General features: G+C 46.8%; 2 protein-coding genes across 2 annotated transcripts; both read left to right on the top strand.

Moving 5' to 3' along the window:
• The first annotated feature begins 597 nt into the window (after nt 1-597).
• On the top strand, nt 598-4685 carry LOC109747063 (3-ketoacyl-CoA synthase 6). The gene is made up of 3 exons (XM_040399964.2): nt 598-1893; nt 3329-3387; nt 4112-4685. Exons 1-3 carry the CDS (start codon nt 604-606, stop codon nt 4206-4208), a joined length of 1446 nt encoding a protein of 481 aa, XP_040255898.2. The 5' UTR covers nt 598-603; the 3' UTR covers nt 4209-4685.
• Nucleotides 4686-9654: 4969 nt separating this feature from the next.
• On the top strand, nt 9655-11280 carry LOC109747064 (3-ketoacyl-CoA synthase 6-like). The gene has a single exon (XM_040399965.3). It carries the CDS (start codon nt 9706-9708, stop codon nt 11080-11082), a length of 1377 nt encoding a protein of 458 aa, XP_040255899.1. The 5' UTR covers nt 9655-9705; the 3' UTR covers nt 11083-11280.
• The last annotated feature ends 2796 nt before the right edge of the window (nt 11281-14076 follow it).

The raw sequence follows: 14076 nt of genomic DNA, 5'->3' as shown, positions 1-14076 counted from the left end.
ATGAGACGGATGGAGCAGATAGTTAATTGGCCAGGTATTTGGTGGAAGGGTTACGCTCACAAGCTATTTGGCGGAAGGGTTGTAGCTCTTACAAAGTTATTTCGTGGAAGTGAATTAGGTTGCAGCTATCTCAAGTCAGAAATCATCATTGTATATTGCGGAAGGCCACATTCGAGGTATAAGGTTGGATGGTCGGTTCACGTATGGGTCTACAAACACGTTCGCAGACGTTTAGAGTATCTGATTTGCAGCACACGGCGTCGGAGATGCCTTAACTTACTTCCTAATAATCCGTGAGGTCTCGTAATGTGAAAAACATGGCTACGCACTAACGTGCAATATGAATAATATGCTAGGAATATGGTTGAGAAGTTGGCATGCACAGTCCGGTACTGCTGGAAATTAATATGTTCTAGCAGTGGAGTGATGTGACGTTTCCCGAAAATTTCACACCAGTACAGTTCCGTGGACACGCGTACACTAATCAAACTACCCAACAACATGAGTTTGTGGTCTAATCTCAAGCATCTCAGATTGCTATAAATGGAAACAATTGCTTAACTTCCACTATAGCATCCTGCTACCAAGAGAATAGTCACCACAATGACACTTATAGCTGCCGTCATCACAAAAGTCGCACAATGGTTTGCCGCTGCACATGAGTCTCTGACGCCACCCATTGCTATATGTCCCGTCCATCTACTCGTCGTGGCTCTTCTGATCGCCACGGCTACCGCCTACCTTGCACTTGGTCCAAAAACCGTATACCTTGTTGATTACGCTTGCTTCCGGCCAAGATCCAACTTCAGATACACAAAGGCAACCTTCCTCGAGCATGCACATCTCTCGCCTTTGCTTGGTGATTCTACTACCAACTTCATAGCTACTATTCTTGAGCGCTCAAACATGAGCGATCAAACATACGTCCCACCTGCGCTTGGCTATATTGAGCCATATTGTGGGCTTGATGAAGCACGCGCCGAAGCAGAGTTGATTGTCTTCCCGGTGATCGATGACCTTTTGGCCAAGACAGGCATCAACCGCGATGCGATTGGTGTTCTTATCACCAACTGGAGTTTATTTTGCTCGGTACCATCCATCAGTGATATGATTGTGAACCGTTACAAGTTGCGAGGTGATCTCCGCATTGTTGACCTCTCAGGGATGGCATGCTCTGCATCATTGACCACGGTGGGGCTCGCGAGCAACATGCTACAGGTCATGCCTTGGGGTTCACACGTGTTGGTGGTGTCAACGGAGATCATAGGGCCATCGTATTATGCAGGAAATAATCGTTCCATGTTGTTGGCTAATATCTTGTTTCGTATGAGCGGTGCTGCCAAGCTTTTGTCTACTTCTAGGTCTAAGGCTAGGTTTCAGCTTCGGCATCTCACACGAACAATCACAGCATCAAACAATAATGCCTATCGGTGTGTGTATCAGGAAGAAGATGAGAAAGGAAACATTGGGATTGCTCTCTCTAGAGACCTCATGAATGTCGCTGAAGATGCACTCAAGGCCAATATCATGGCAACTGGGCCTCTCGTCTTACCGGCATCACAGCTCCTCAAGTTTTTATTTTTCTACATGGCCAAAAAGATGCTCTTCGGGTGGAAGGTTGGACCATACATCCCCAACTTTTCTCTTGCATTTGAGCATTTTTGCATCCACGCTGGTGGACCAGCGGTTATCACCTCAGTGCAACATGGACTCAATCTATCAAACAAGCATGTTGAACCATCGCGGATGACGTTTCATCAATTTGGAAACCAAATGAGCGCATCCGTGTGGTATGAGTTGGCATACATCGAGGCTAAAGGCCAGATGAAGAAAGGCAACAGGGTGTTGATGATTGGATTTGGTGCAGGATACGAGTGCAACACAGCTGGGTGGGTGTGTATACAACCATCTTTCGATGTGGATGGACCCTGGGCTAACTGCGTGGATCGTTACTCAGCAATGTCTCCAACAAATGCTAAACAAACATAATTATTATATTGCCATTTACTACTACTAGAAGACAGGGCGGATATAGAAATGAATGATGAATCTACCCTGATGCACTACTTTCCTATGGTTATAAAAGTTTCAATGAACAATGTACTTAACTACTGAATAATAGTGTATTTCATGGAATAATGTATAATGTATGAGCATAATAAAATGGCAAGCAAACTGCTGGATACAGAAAAAAAAGAGAAAATGATAACATGTCTTCTCGCAATACATTATAAGTTTGCCAGTGCCAATGATTTTGGAAAAATACATCATCAAGTTAAAATAGGCAAGTGGAATATAGTGGAATGGCCAAATGAAAGCATTTAACTCGCTAGTTACATGCACATTACCTTCTAGTACATTCTAGTTTTTAAAGCCATGCACTCAACCACTTGAGACATGAATAATTGACAAATTGAATGCATGACACATAGTCAGTGCATTGATTCCCAAAGAAGATAACTAGTGATGGGAAGTTGCTAAAACCCTAACCATACAAATTTAACGAAGTAAGAATTAAGTAATGCCCAAAAAATTTCTTGGTCCCATACTGAGAGAGCACAGATGGATACCACTAATCCACTGGTGACTTGGGGTATCGGGGTTCTATTTGACAAGTTCAGAGCAAGGCAGTGAGCAACACCCAAGGACCAGCGAGTGCAGGACGCTAGCATGTCTACGGATCTCGGCGGTCGCTGCGAGATCCGAGGTTAGCTACACCACAAAGCCAGGAGTATAGGAGCGTGCATGCACTGGGAAGTAAGGAGACATTTGATGAGAGTGGCGATAGAGCGGACGAGCTCGCTTGCTCCTGCTAGGTGGACGAATGGAATAGCGTGATGTTGGAGCTGGCATTCAGTGCTTGCAGAAACACAGGTGAGTTTGCGCAGGGAAAAGGTACGCATGTGGACGTGGGCCAGTACGATGAAATAACGACGTGGGTGGGTGCAGTAACGGAGAGCTAACGATGCCGTCGCTACAGGATGAAGCACACTCTTTTTAGTTGGGATGCAATACTTCCATGTAAAACAAGTTATTTTGGAGCGAATGCACTTCCTCTAAAACCGAAAAAGTTTTTTAAGGGAAAACTGAAAAAAGTTAGCAACACACTTCGCAAAAAAGCTACTGGAGGGAACGCTTTATTATTATTTTTATTTTCTGGTTTTATTTACATTTTATTTTTGATTTGTCTATTCTTTTGGGTAAATTGCATGTGCTAAAAAATATAAATAGTGGACGTACGTTAAAGAGTGGATATAAAGAAGTTAATGTGAGGTTCTCAAGAAAAAAGTTCATGTGTATTTGAAAAACTATGTTTATATGTGTGTAGAAAATAACAGTTGCACGACATATCCCGACTCCCGAGGAGAACATGTGCTTAGTGATTCCGTGAGCGGGCGAGCTCGTGCACTCCTATGACTATTCGGATATAAATACATTTGAACTACATGTATAAACAAATCGCCTCTCTAGCACAATGACAAATAATCGTCTTGCCAAAAGAACTCATAAGCTCTTGACATTCATAGGTTATGGTGGCTATCGATGCTATGTACACGTTCAGATCGAGCACCGAGCGAACAATCTTATATCCTATGCTACCAAACATTAGTTGCTCTCATGCTACCATTTTTTTAATAAAAACTATCTTTAAAAAATTCAAAAACAATTGTGGGTGTTTACAATATGTAGGAATTTCAAGTTAAAATACGAAATACACATGGAGAAAAAAAAGGCAAATCCGAATGTGAACAGTGTCATTTTACCTTTTGTCTTTTAGTGATAATGTCATGTTGAATTTGTCTTTTTTGTTTCTCAATGCGTATTTCAAAAAATTATTTGAATTTTGTACAGATTGTAGACACATGTCTCGTGAACACTCATAATTACTTTCAGATTTTTTTGTAACATGTAAATATGTTTTTTGAAAAATGATAGCATGGGAGCACCTAATGTGTGATAGAACCTGATATTCTCAGCATCTTGAGATAGCTGTTTGCTTGAGTCGCAATGCAGAACCAGGTTTTTTTTTTTCTAGTGTCCATACACAACCAGATAACCAGAGCGATGAGTCCTTTACACTGTTGCCTTGAATTAGTCTACGCTCTTGCAGGGTAATGAACTGGGACGCGGGTACAGGACGGTGGAATGACGTGACGGGACAATGTGGGCCAGCTGCGTACATTAAAGTTGCATCATCTGACCCATGAGCTTATTCCTTTCCCAAATCTTGAGGTGTGGGACGGTGTGTGATACCGTGACCACGCGAGGACGAGCGCTCCTTTCAATTTTCGGACATTTGATAGACTACATCGGTATTGGTCTGCCGACATCTGTGACTCAACTAGGACATGGTAAGTAAATACAGGCAGAAAACAATGTTGTGTGGATAATTTGGTAGGCTGCATTAGGAAAGCAATTTTCCCTCGTCGTCTGGTGGCCTGCGTCTGGGGTGATGCAATACGCGGCGTCCAGTTACATACACTGCACGATTAAGAGTTAACAACTACACATGACACGCACAGTTACAACAGAGTATATAGGCATAGATTCATTCGTCTACAGGAGTCAAAACAAAAAAACGTACAACACAAAAGTTCTGCAAGTTCTGTGCAAGGAAAGAGGAGGGGTACCAACAGCGCTGGCTGTTGCCAGACAGGCGATGCCAGAGCATGAGAGGAAAGTGAGTAACTCAAGATTCAACTATTGGAAAGCACAACGCTTACATGCATCCACGGGTAAAATCTAACAGTTGAATAATCAGTGCTTGCATGCATCCACGGGCAAAATCTAACGGTTGAAAAATCGATTGCATTTCAAGAATAACAGTATGAGCTGTAGAACATGCAGGAAAATGGTTTTCTTTCTATCAAGATGGTGACGTTTGAAAAGTAGTAAGAAAATAGTTGCATGTACAAGCACAAAGATGATATTCTCATATGCATCTACGTGTAAGATTGAGCAATTTGAGAAAATGCCACAGCTTTCGTGGAACTTTGCTCCTATAGCACACCTTTCCTTTTATATTTGAGTAAATAGCACATCTTTTTTTGGTACTTGGACAGAATACCACAGCTTGATTTTTTCCCTTCTTTTACATGTCCAGACTCACAACACATTTTTGCTAGGTCGGATTTTACCCTCAGGCCGTTTCCACGATCAACGCACAACAGATAACAAAAAAAGCAAGAAACGATCAACACAGCAAACCAGAAAGCCTCGTAGTGCCTTCTCCCGGCGCCGCCACCTCGCTGTGCCTCCTTCCCGCATCACCACATTGTTGCTCCTTCCTTCCCGGCGCGGCGCCGCCTTGCTCTGATTCATCCTGGCGTCGCCTTGTCCTGTTTCTTCTCCTCCTCTGATGCTCCGTACGTACATTCTATCACCGCGTCCAACAGGTTGACACTCCTCTCTCTGATTTTGATTATATCCATATCAACTAAACTTTATACATCAAAACATGTTACATCCATTCAATCTGAAGTTTGATTACATCCATGTGAAGAAGCTTCCATGTCCTCTTGTAACAGTTCCTACATCTGAACAATCAACACGTGGCAAAGTTGTTAGTAAGCTAATAACTTGAGCAACGAGCAGCTCCAGCCAACATGTACAGCGACGAACAGTCAGCCGGTACAGCGACTAACAGTCAGCATGTACAGCGACCAATAGCCAGTGAGCCTGTACAGCTACACCTGGACGGGGGACGCGCTGCAGGGGCACTTGAAGAGCCTGCGCCCATCTTCTCTGGCAAGACGGAGGGGCTGGAGCGCGGCGGACGGTGCCGCATCCAGAACGGCCGGCTCGCCAGTGAGGAGGCACGACGAGCCAGCGGCTCACCAAGGAGTTATGACGAGGCATCAGCATCGGGGAGCACCATAGGAGGCACCGCGAGGTGGCGGTGCACTGCTTTGTCTATCTGTCTCATGTGGATTCATCGTTTCATAAGAGCAACTGTAGCAGATCATGTAAAACCGCAACCCGCATAAGGCATTTACAGTTCGACGAAGAACTGTTTTGGGGGTCGAAATCGTGCGCGGTAGAATAAAACCCCTGAACCTGTATATGAAACTGCATAATTTGAAAAAAAAACTTTCGCAGGAGAAATTGCAACCACACTAGTTCATCACATACTACATAATCATTCATAGTTCATCATCACATACTACTCCCTCCGTCCCATAATATAAGAACATTTTTGACACTACACTAGTGTGAAAAAGGCTCTTATATTATGGGACGGAGGGAGTACATTATACTACTACTACTTGAGGGGGGGGGGGGGGGATCTCGCGGCGGCGAGGATGAGGTCGATATACCAAAATTGACGAGCTCGCGGCCGAGGACGACGCGGTGGAGGAGCTCAGTCCTCGTCGGAGCTGACGAGATCGATGAACTTCTCCCTCTGCTCCTCGCGGATGCGCCGCCACTCGTCGTCCTTCTCCTTTGCGACAAGGTTGGCTGCGACCGCCTGCTTGAGGATGAGGTCGTCGAGCTCCTCGTTGTGGCGTCGGCGCTCCGCCTCCTCGCGCAAGCTGCATTCGGCAGCTTGATCTCCTCCGGCTCCTGCTTGACGACGACGACCTCGATCTCCTCCGGCTCCTCCGACCACTCCCTCTTTACGGGGAGAAGCCTCGCGCCGGAAGGGGAAGAGCCGCGGCATGGGAAGATCTCGTGGCGGAGGACGAGCCCGCGGCCGAGGAGGGCGTACGCCCATGCCGACGGTCGTATTCCTCCGTCTCGCGGACGAGGAAGCTCGGCGGCGGCTCGAGGCCCTTGTTCGGCCACTTCATCGCCGCGTGCTTCCTTGCGCCGTCCGAGCGGACACGCCGCTCGTGCTCGGGGTCGCCGCCCCCAACGTAGTTGCGGCTGGAGCTCCACATGCGGCCCCACATGGCGTCTGGAGGCGGAAGGGGCTCACCGGCGGCGAGAAATGTGAGGAGGGGAGTGCGGAATTGCGGGGGGGGGGGGGGGGGTAGGGTTTTCACCCATATCTGCCCCGCGAACCCGTAGGTATACTGCTTCGGGGGGGGGGGGTTGCGGGCCGTGGTAAATAAATTTACGGGACAGGCGAGTATACGAGCTCTGTTCTGGCTAGAAAATTGGGCCGAGCCCGTATACTCGCCGGAATTTTGCGGGTTCGCGACATTTACGGGGTCTGCTAGAGTTGCTCTAAGACCAGGAAATGTTCGACCGAACACGAAACGATTGTAACAAGGGCAAATCCGTCCTAAAAAAATATGAAGTGTGGGTCTGCACCTGGAAAGGAAGGCAAAAACACAATTTGTGATGTTTAATCCAGCTATCAATGAAAAGTGTGGTACTTAATCCAATAAAATGAAAGGTGTGTTATAGAAGCAAAGTGCCAGGAAAAGTGTGGCATTTCCTCAAATTATCATGCAAGATTTGAGGTTGAAAAATCGTTTGCATTTTAAGTAGAGAAACATATGCCTATGTTGTAAAAAAACGCGAGAAAACTAGACAGCCCAAATTAGTTTGTTGGTGCATTAAAACCTCTTCAATATCTATCGATAAATCACGAGTGGACATGCAGCCACGCGAGGCTGATATCACACCCGTCCATTGCGTCATGATGCATGTGTATTCATATCACTTATCAGGTATATGCATTCCTCAGGATGAATTATTTCTAATAGAGGATGTATTCCCACCATCAATGAGTGACCGTGGCCCACCAGGCAGACTAGAGCAGCTCACTTATTTGTAGCAGGTGGTTAACGCCAACAAGGACCGCCGGTGTGCATTTTCAGCTGGGTGGCTTGATGGGTTGCAGGCCCGGGTAGCTTGATGGGTGTGCAGGGGCCATTTAAGTTATCTTGGTGTCCAATTAAACCGCTATTGGTTCCACTGAGATATTTATTTCTATGTCTATGGCACGGTAGAGGTAATTAGAGCTCGCATAGTTAGTGACCGCGCGGAAATAAACATTCCATACTGATGGTGCATACATGCAACCGTTGTAGATACATTATCGGTTGACCATTTTCTGCATGCGTCCTAGGTGAGCAAGCAGTACGTACTACGTAGTAGATACATACTACTACAATGCATGGCGCAGGGGAAAACATATGGGATAGCAATGCGATGGACCTAGGCGTGCGAAGCTGAAGTATTGTATAAACAGACAGCAATAACGGTCGAGCTAAGAAAACAAAAATCAAACATGATCATAATCACATGAGACCACATGTGCATTTAGTGAACTATTAAGACGTGGTACCCCAACCCAACTGTTCACTAAGTGAACTTTGCTTCTCCCGCTGGAAGCTCTACTAATAGTGTAGTGTAGTTCATGTGATTTTTTTCATTAGTTCACCACTCAATCTCTTCAGATGTGTGAATGCACTGAACAATATATCCATCAACGGATCAATGCCTCATTCGTGTAGTTCATGTGATTTTTTTTCATTAGTTCACCACTCAATCTCTTCAGATGTGTGAATGCACTGAACAATATATCCATCAACAGATCAATGCCTCATTCGTAGCAACTAGACTTCAACAATTGAGAGCAGTTGAATACACTGCACATCACTTGTATTTACCATTCATCAAAACATCGCATTACGAGGGTGCATGCATTCACTTCAACTGCCAGACGAGCCATAAAAGACAACGCCATTTAAATAGATGCCTATCCACCCACCCACGTACTTCGCGTATCATAAATGTGTATTCATCAAATTAGCCCACCGTATCATTTTAGTATTTCTTAATTCACTATATTAAGTGCTAATCTCATAGCATAGACGGACAGCCCATATTTCATCCTCGCGTGGAACTATGTCCCAAAAATCCGCGTCAAATATCTATGGGCTAATGTCTTTCTAATAATCTGAATGAGAGTGCTCTCGCTGTGCAATGTGAAAAACATGGACATACTAGCGTGCAACATGTAATGCCAGGAAAGAGGATTTATGGCACGCAGATGCCGGGCAGCGAACCCCTCGTGCACACTTTTTATTTTGGCTTCCGATTTCAATCTTTCGTATCTTATTTTTTTTGCGGGTAATCTTTCATATCTTTTGAACGAAAAGTCCAAATTAAGTTGTGTTTTCATATTTGTGTTTCTCGTTATGAGGGCTTTCAAATAAGATTCATTTTGAAACGTTTTGATGAGTTTATAAAAATTCTTTTAAATTTTTACTCTTGAAACTTAGTACGAGCGATTGTACCCTCTTGCGGGATACAAATACTTTGCGGATCGCGAGGCAATCGAGCGGCCGAGCAGGGCTGGGCAGGTGCGCACCCGCGTGCCCCTTGGAATTTCAATATGCTAGGAAGATGGTTGAGAATAATATAATATGCTTATGGTTGAGAAGTTGGCACACACGGTCTCATACGTAATCATCGCTCGTGTACTGATGGATATTTATTTGATCTAGGTGTGCACTCCGCTGATGTTACGTATTTCTCCCATGATCTTGTAATGGAAGATCGTGAGTGAAAAGAAACGTTTGAAGGCATGCAAAGCCCTTGCATAAAATCCCCCACCATTACTCTTCCCTCTCGCTATCCCCAACGCACATCTGTGCACGCGTGTACACTACACGACCCAACAGTGTGATAGTTGGGTGTTGTCTCAAGCGTCACAGATTGCTATATAAAAGGAAACAATTGCTTAACTTTCATTGCACCATTGTGCTGCTAACTGCTAAGATCCTCGTCTTGCGAATTGTCACCACAATGATACTCGCAACTGCCGTCCTCACAGAAGTTACACAATGGCTTTCCACTGCACACAAGACTATGCCCCAATCCAGTGATATATGTCTCATCCATCTACTTCCCATCGCTCTTTTGATTGTCACGGCTACCATCTATCATGCACTCCGTCCTAGAAATGTATACCTTGTTGACTACTCTTGCTTCCGGCCAAGCTCCAGCTTTAGATACCCAAAGGCAACCTCCGTCGAGCATGCACGACTTTCACCTTTGATTGATGATTCTACTGCCAACTTCATAGCTAGTATTCATGAGCGCTCAGGCATGGGCGATCAAACATATTTCCCACCAGTAGTTATGCACATGGAGCCATATTGTGGGCTTGATGAAGCACGCACCGAAGCAGAGTTGGTCGTCTTCTCAGTGATTGATGACCTTCTAGCCAAGACGTGCATCAATCTTGATGCGGTCGGTGTTCTTATCACCAACTGCAGCTTATTTTGTCCGGTACCATCCATCGCCGACATGATTGTAAATAGATACAAGTTACGAGGTGATCTCCGCGTCATGAACCTCTCTGGGATGGCATGCTCTGCATCGGTGACCGCAGTGGGGCTCGCGAGCAACATCCTGCGGTTCATGCCTTGGGGGTCATACGCGTTGGTGGTGTCAACGGAGATTGTTGGCCCATGCTACTATGTGGGAAACAAGCGTTCCATGCAGCTGACTAACCTCTTGTTTCGTATGGGCGGTGTCGCCAAGCTTTTGTCGACTTCCAGGTCCAAGGCTCGGTTTCGGCTTGGGCATTTCACGCGAACGATCACGGCGGCAAGCAACACTGCCTACCGGTGTGTGTATCAAGAAGAAGATGAGAAGGGAAACCTGGGGATTGCACTCTCTAAAGACCTTATGGCCGTCGCTGGTGATGCACTCACGGCTAATATCACATCAACCGCACCTCTTGTCCTACCAGCATCAGAGCTTTCCAAGTTTTGGCTCTTCTGCATGGCGAAAAAGGTACTTCATTGGAGGAAGATCAGACCATACATCCCAAACTTTTCTGTTGCATTTCACCATTTCTGTATCCATGTCGGTGGGCCGGCGGTTATCACCTCAGTACAACATGGTCTCGGTCTATCAGACAAGCATGTTGAGCCATCACGAATGACACTACATCGGTTTGGAAACCAGTCGACCTCATCAGTGTGGTATGAGTTGGCATACATTGAAGCTAAAGGTCGGATGAAGAAAGGCAACAAGGTGTGGATGATTGGCTTCGGTGCAGGGTATGAATGCAACACCGTTGGGTGGATGTGTATACAGCCATCTTCTGGAGCGGATGGACCTTGGGCTAGCTGCATCCATCGTTACCCAGTGGATGTCTCCAACAAAGTTTAAACTAAGAGGTTAATCACATCGACATAATATACCACTACTACTACTACATCAACATCTAGAAGAGTAAATAGTATGATAATCTAATAAAAGGACACCACTCCTCCACTCCATTGCCCAAAAGCCTATGGTCGTGTTTAGAGAGGGCAGAATAGTCATATGTTGGGCACTTTAGAGATTATCCAAGCGAATGTTTTTCTCAAAGTCATTGTATCGGCTTTGCTAGTTGCAATGTATAAGTTGCTTGAGAACTCCCTGTCTCTAATTCGATTTCCGAAAAAGTGCAATTTAAGAAAGTGTTAGTTGGTGAAAAACACCAATACGCCATGTATATTTGGAATCTTGGATGGAGGGAGTGGCGCTGCGAGAGGTTGATGATGATGTGTGGCGAGCATGAGGACGCATGCATACTGTGTAGACTGGGTCGACTAACTATTTTTTTTCTCTGTGCAAAGGCCGAAGGTCAGTATATTAAGTACAACAGGTCCTTGTAAACACACTCATACAAAAAGATAAATTACAATGAAATTCTTGGGGGTGCCGAAGTCTTCGTCCTTCTGGATCCACCGGTGACACGCCGAAGCTCGGTCCCGCTTTTCGGCCTCCGCCTTGACCGAGTAAATTTTAATAAAACCATGAACTTATAGAATCTGCGGCCGAAAAGTCGTCGATGCAGATCATAAGGCGCCGGAGGCCGTGATTCTACGAACCAAATCACTGCCTTGGAGAAGGAAACGACAATAAAGGCTTATAAAAACTCTGAAGACCCATCAGAAACCTAAACCGACTGGATCCCAGAAGACCCATCGAAGACACGGCTCCGCCTTGACCGTTGGCAGCAAGCACACTAACAGAACAGGAAAAGGGTAGGGAGAACATTATTCCTACACTGGGACAATGTTGCCGCCTCGCCACCCCCAAACCAAACATGAAGACTCCGTGAGGAAAACTTAAAAAAAATCACCCATGCTACTACATGATAAGTTTGAGTATGATGTTGAGCTCGCCGCCATCTAGGAACGTGTGCCGACACCCTCTTCTTGGGTGACCTAGACAGGCCGGGGCGCCGTTGAAGATCATCACACTGGATCTCTCCGCCCGCCGCCAGCTTCGGCAACACCGCCGTCGAGCACAGCGACGCGGATCACTCGAACATGCATCTCCCTCGCCTTCTCACAGCAGCCCTCCAACGACGACCAGGCGTATGCCAATTGGACGATGCGATCGTGGGGTAAGGAGTAAATTGCACAAAACCATCACTTTGAGGGCTAGGTTTGCAGAAAACACTACGCTACATTTTCTCGACAGAAAACACCACATCTTGAGTAATCTTTTTGCAAAAACCACTGATTGGTAGATTTGGCTCTGTTGATTGCGTTTATGACAGATGGAGCCTGCTAGTCAGGCTGATGTGGCACCACTTAATGTCTCATATGTAACGGCGACGTTTGGTAATGTTAGTCATCATGTGGGGTCCTGTGGGGTCCACTTGTCATTGAAAGAAAAAAGAAAAACAAATCTGGTTCGTCTTATCTTCACCACCCAGGTCAACGCACAGGGGCACAGGGCGCGGGTGCGAACACACCGGCCCGTCCCGCCGCCGGCCGAGGCCGCCGCCGCCGTGGCTGCGTTGAGGGCCCGGACAACGTCCTCAGGCAAGGCCTTGCTGAGGCCAATCCCCACGTGGCCGTCGCCGTCCTCGTGCTGCTGGGCTCGATGGATCGGACGAGACGACGAGGGCCATTAGTGGACGCCGGCCATGCCCACAGCATATTGCGCACGAGGCCCGCCTCCCATCCCGCCTCCAACCGGGGCAGAGGCCACCATAGCCGTTGCCGCGGAGCCCGTCCCGCCCCTGGCCGAGGCAGAGGTCATCGCCGCCGTTGCCGCGCGGATCTGAAGTGCAGAACGGATGGTAGCAGCGGCTCGCTTCTTGCCGGATCTAGGCGAGGGCGGGCTAGCGGCGGCGCTGGTCGCAGAGTTCCGATGCTATGGCGCTGGGCGGTGGCGGCGCTCCTCCATGGAGCTCCATGGTGCGGGTCCGATGGGAGAGAGAGAGAAATTAGTGGAGAGGAGAACTAGAGAAAAGAAAGGTAGTATTACACTGACAAGCGGCCCCACATCCAGCAAAACAAGTCAACGTAACGGTGTGAGAAATTGGTGCCAGGTCAGCCTGACTAGCGGGCCCCATCAGTCATAAACGCAATCAACAAAGCCAAATCCGCCGATCAGTGTTTTCTGTAAAAAGATTACTCAAGACATGATGTTTTCTGTCAAAAAATGTAGCGTAGTGTTTTCTGCAAACCTAGCCTTTAAAGTGATGGTTTTGTGCAATTTACTCTGGGTAAGCGATCCGATCTGTCGGCTTATGGCGACGCCTAGCGCTGGCCAAACTGCAACCGTGCGACCTTTGGCCCTCGGGGCTGTTTATAGATGGCCGCGAGCATGCGTGGAGCAGGACTGCTCGGTCGGTCGGTGGATCGGATTGGATCAGCAATAGCGTTCTCTGTGACTGTGGGTGTGACGCAGAGACCATGACGCTGTACGTCCCAAGCAACGCCGGTCCCTCCCTCCCTTGAATGCCTCCGCGCCAAATGGCATGGCGCGTGCGTGGAACACGAGTCGCTACGCCGAGTTCGCCTGTGGGCGCGCGGTTGCACAGACAAGGTAAGGTCTGCAGTCCATCAGCCAACGCAGTGTTGCCGGAGACTTTTCTCAAAACGTCAGCACTCTCTAAGAGCAAGTATAATAGAGATGAGTCAGCGGGTTATAAGGAATAAACTAGTATATTTCTGCTTAGTTGGAGGAAAGAGAAGAGAAAAGAGAAGGTAAGCAGGCTCTTCGTGAAGAGCCAGCTCTAGCACGTGCTTCTAAGCATTTTGTGAGAATGAAAGGTGGGCCACATAATGAAAAAATAGTACACTCTTTTGATCTACTATTATACATGTTGACTATAAGATGAACTGTAGATGACATGGCACTGGCTTATAGCCAGCA

This window comes from Aegilops tauschii, chromosome 2 (assembly GCF_002575655.3).
Source record: "Aegilops tauschii subsp. strangulata cultivar AL8/78 chromosome 2, Aet v6.0, whole genome shotgun sequence".
Lineage (NCBI taxonomy): Eukaryota > Viridiplantae > Streptophyta > Magnoliopsida > Poales > Poaceae > Aegilops > Aegilops tauschii.
Note: the sequence above shows the minus strand (reverse complement) of the source record. Positions and strands in the feature narration are given on the sequence as shown.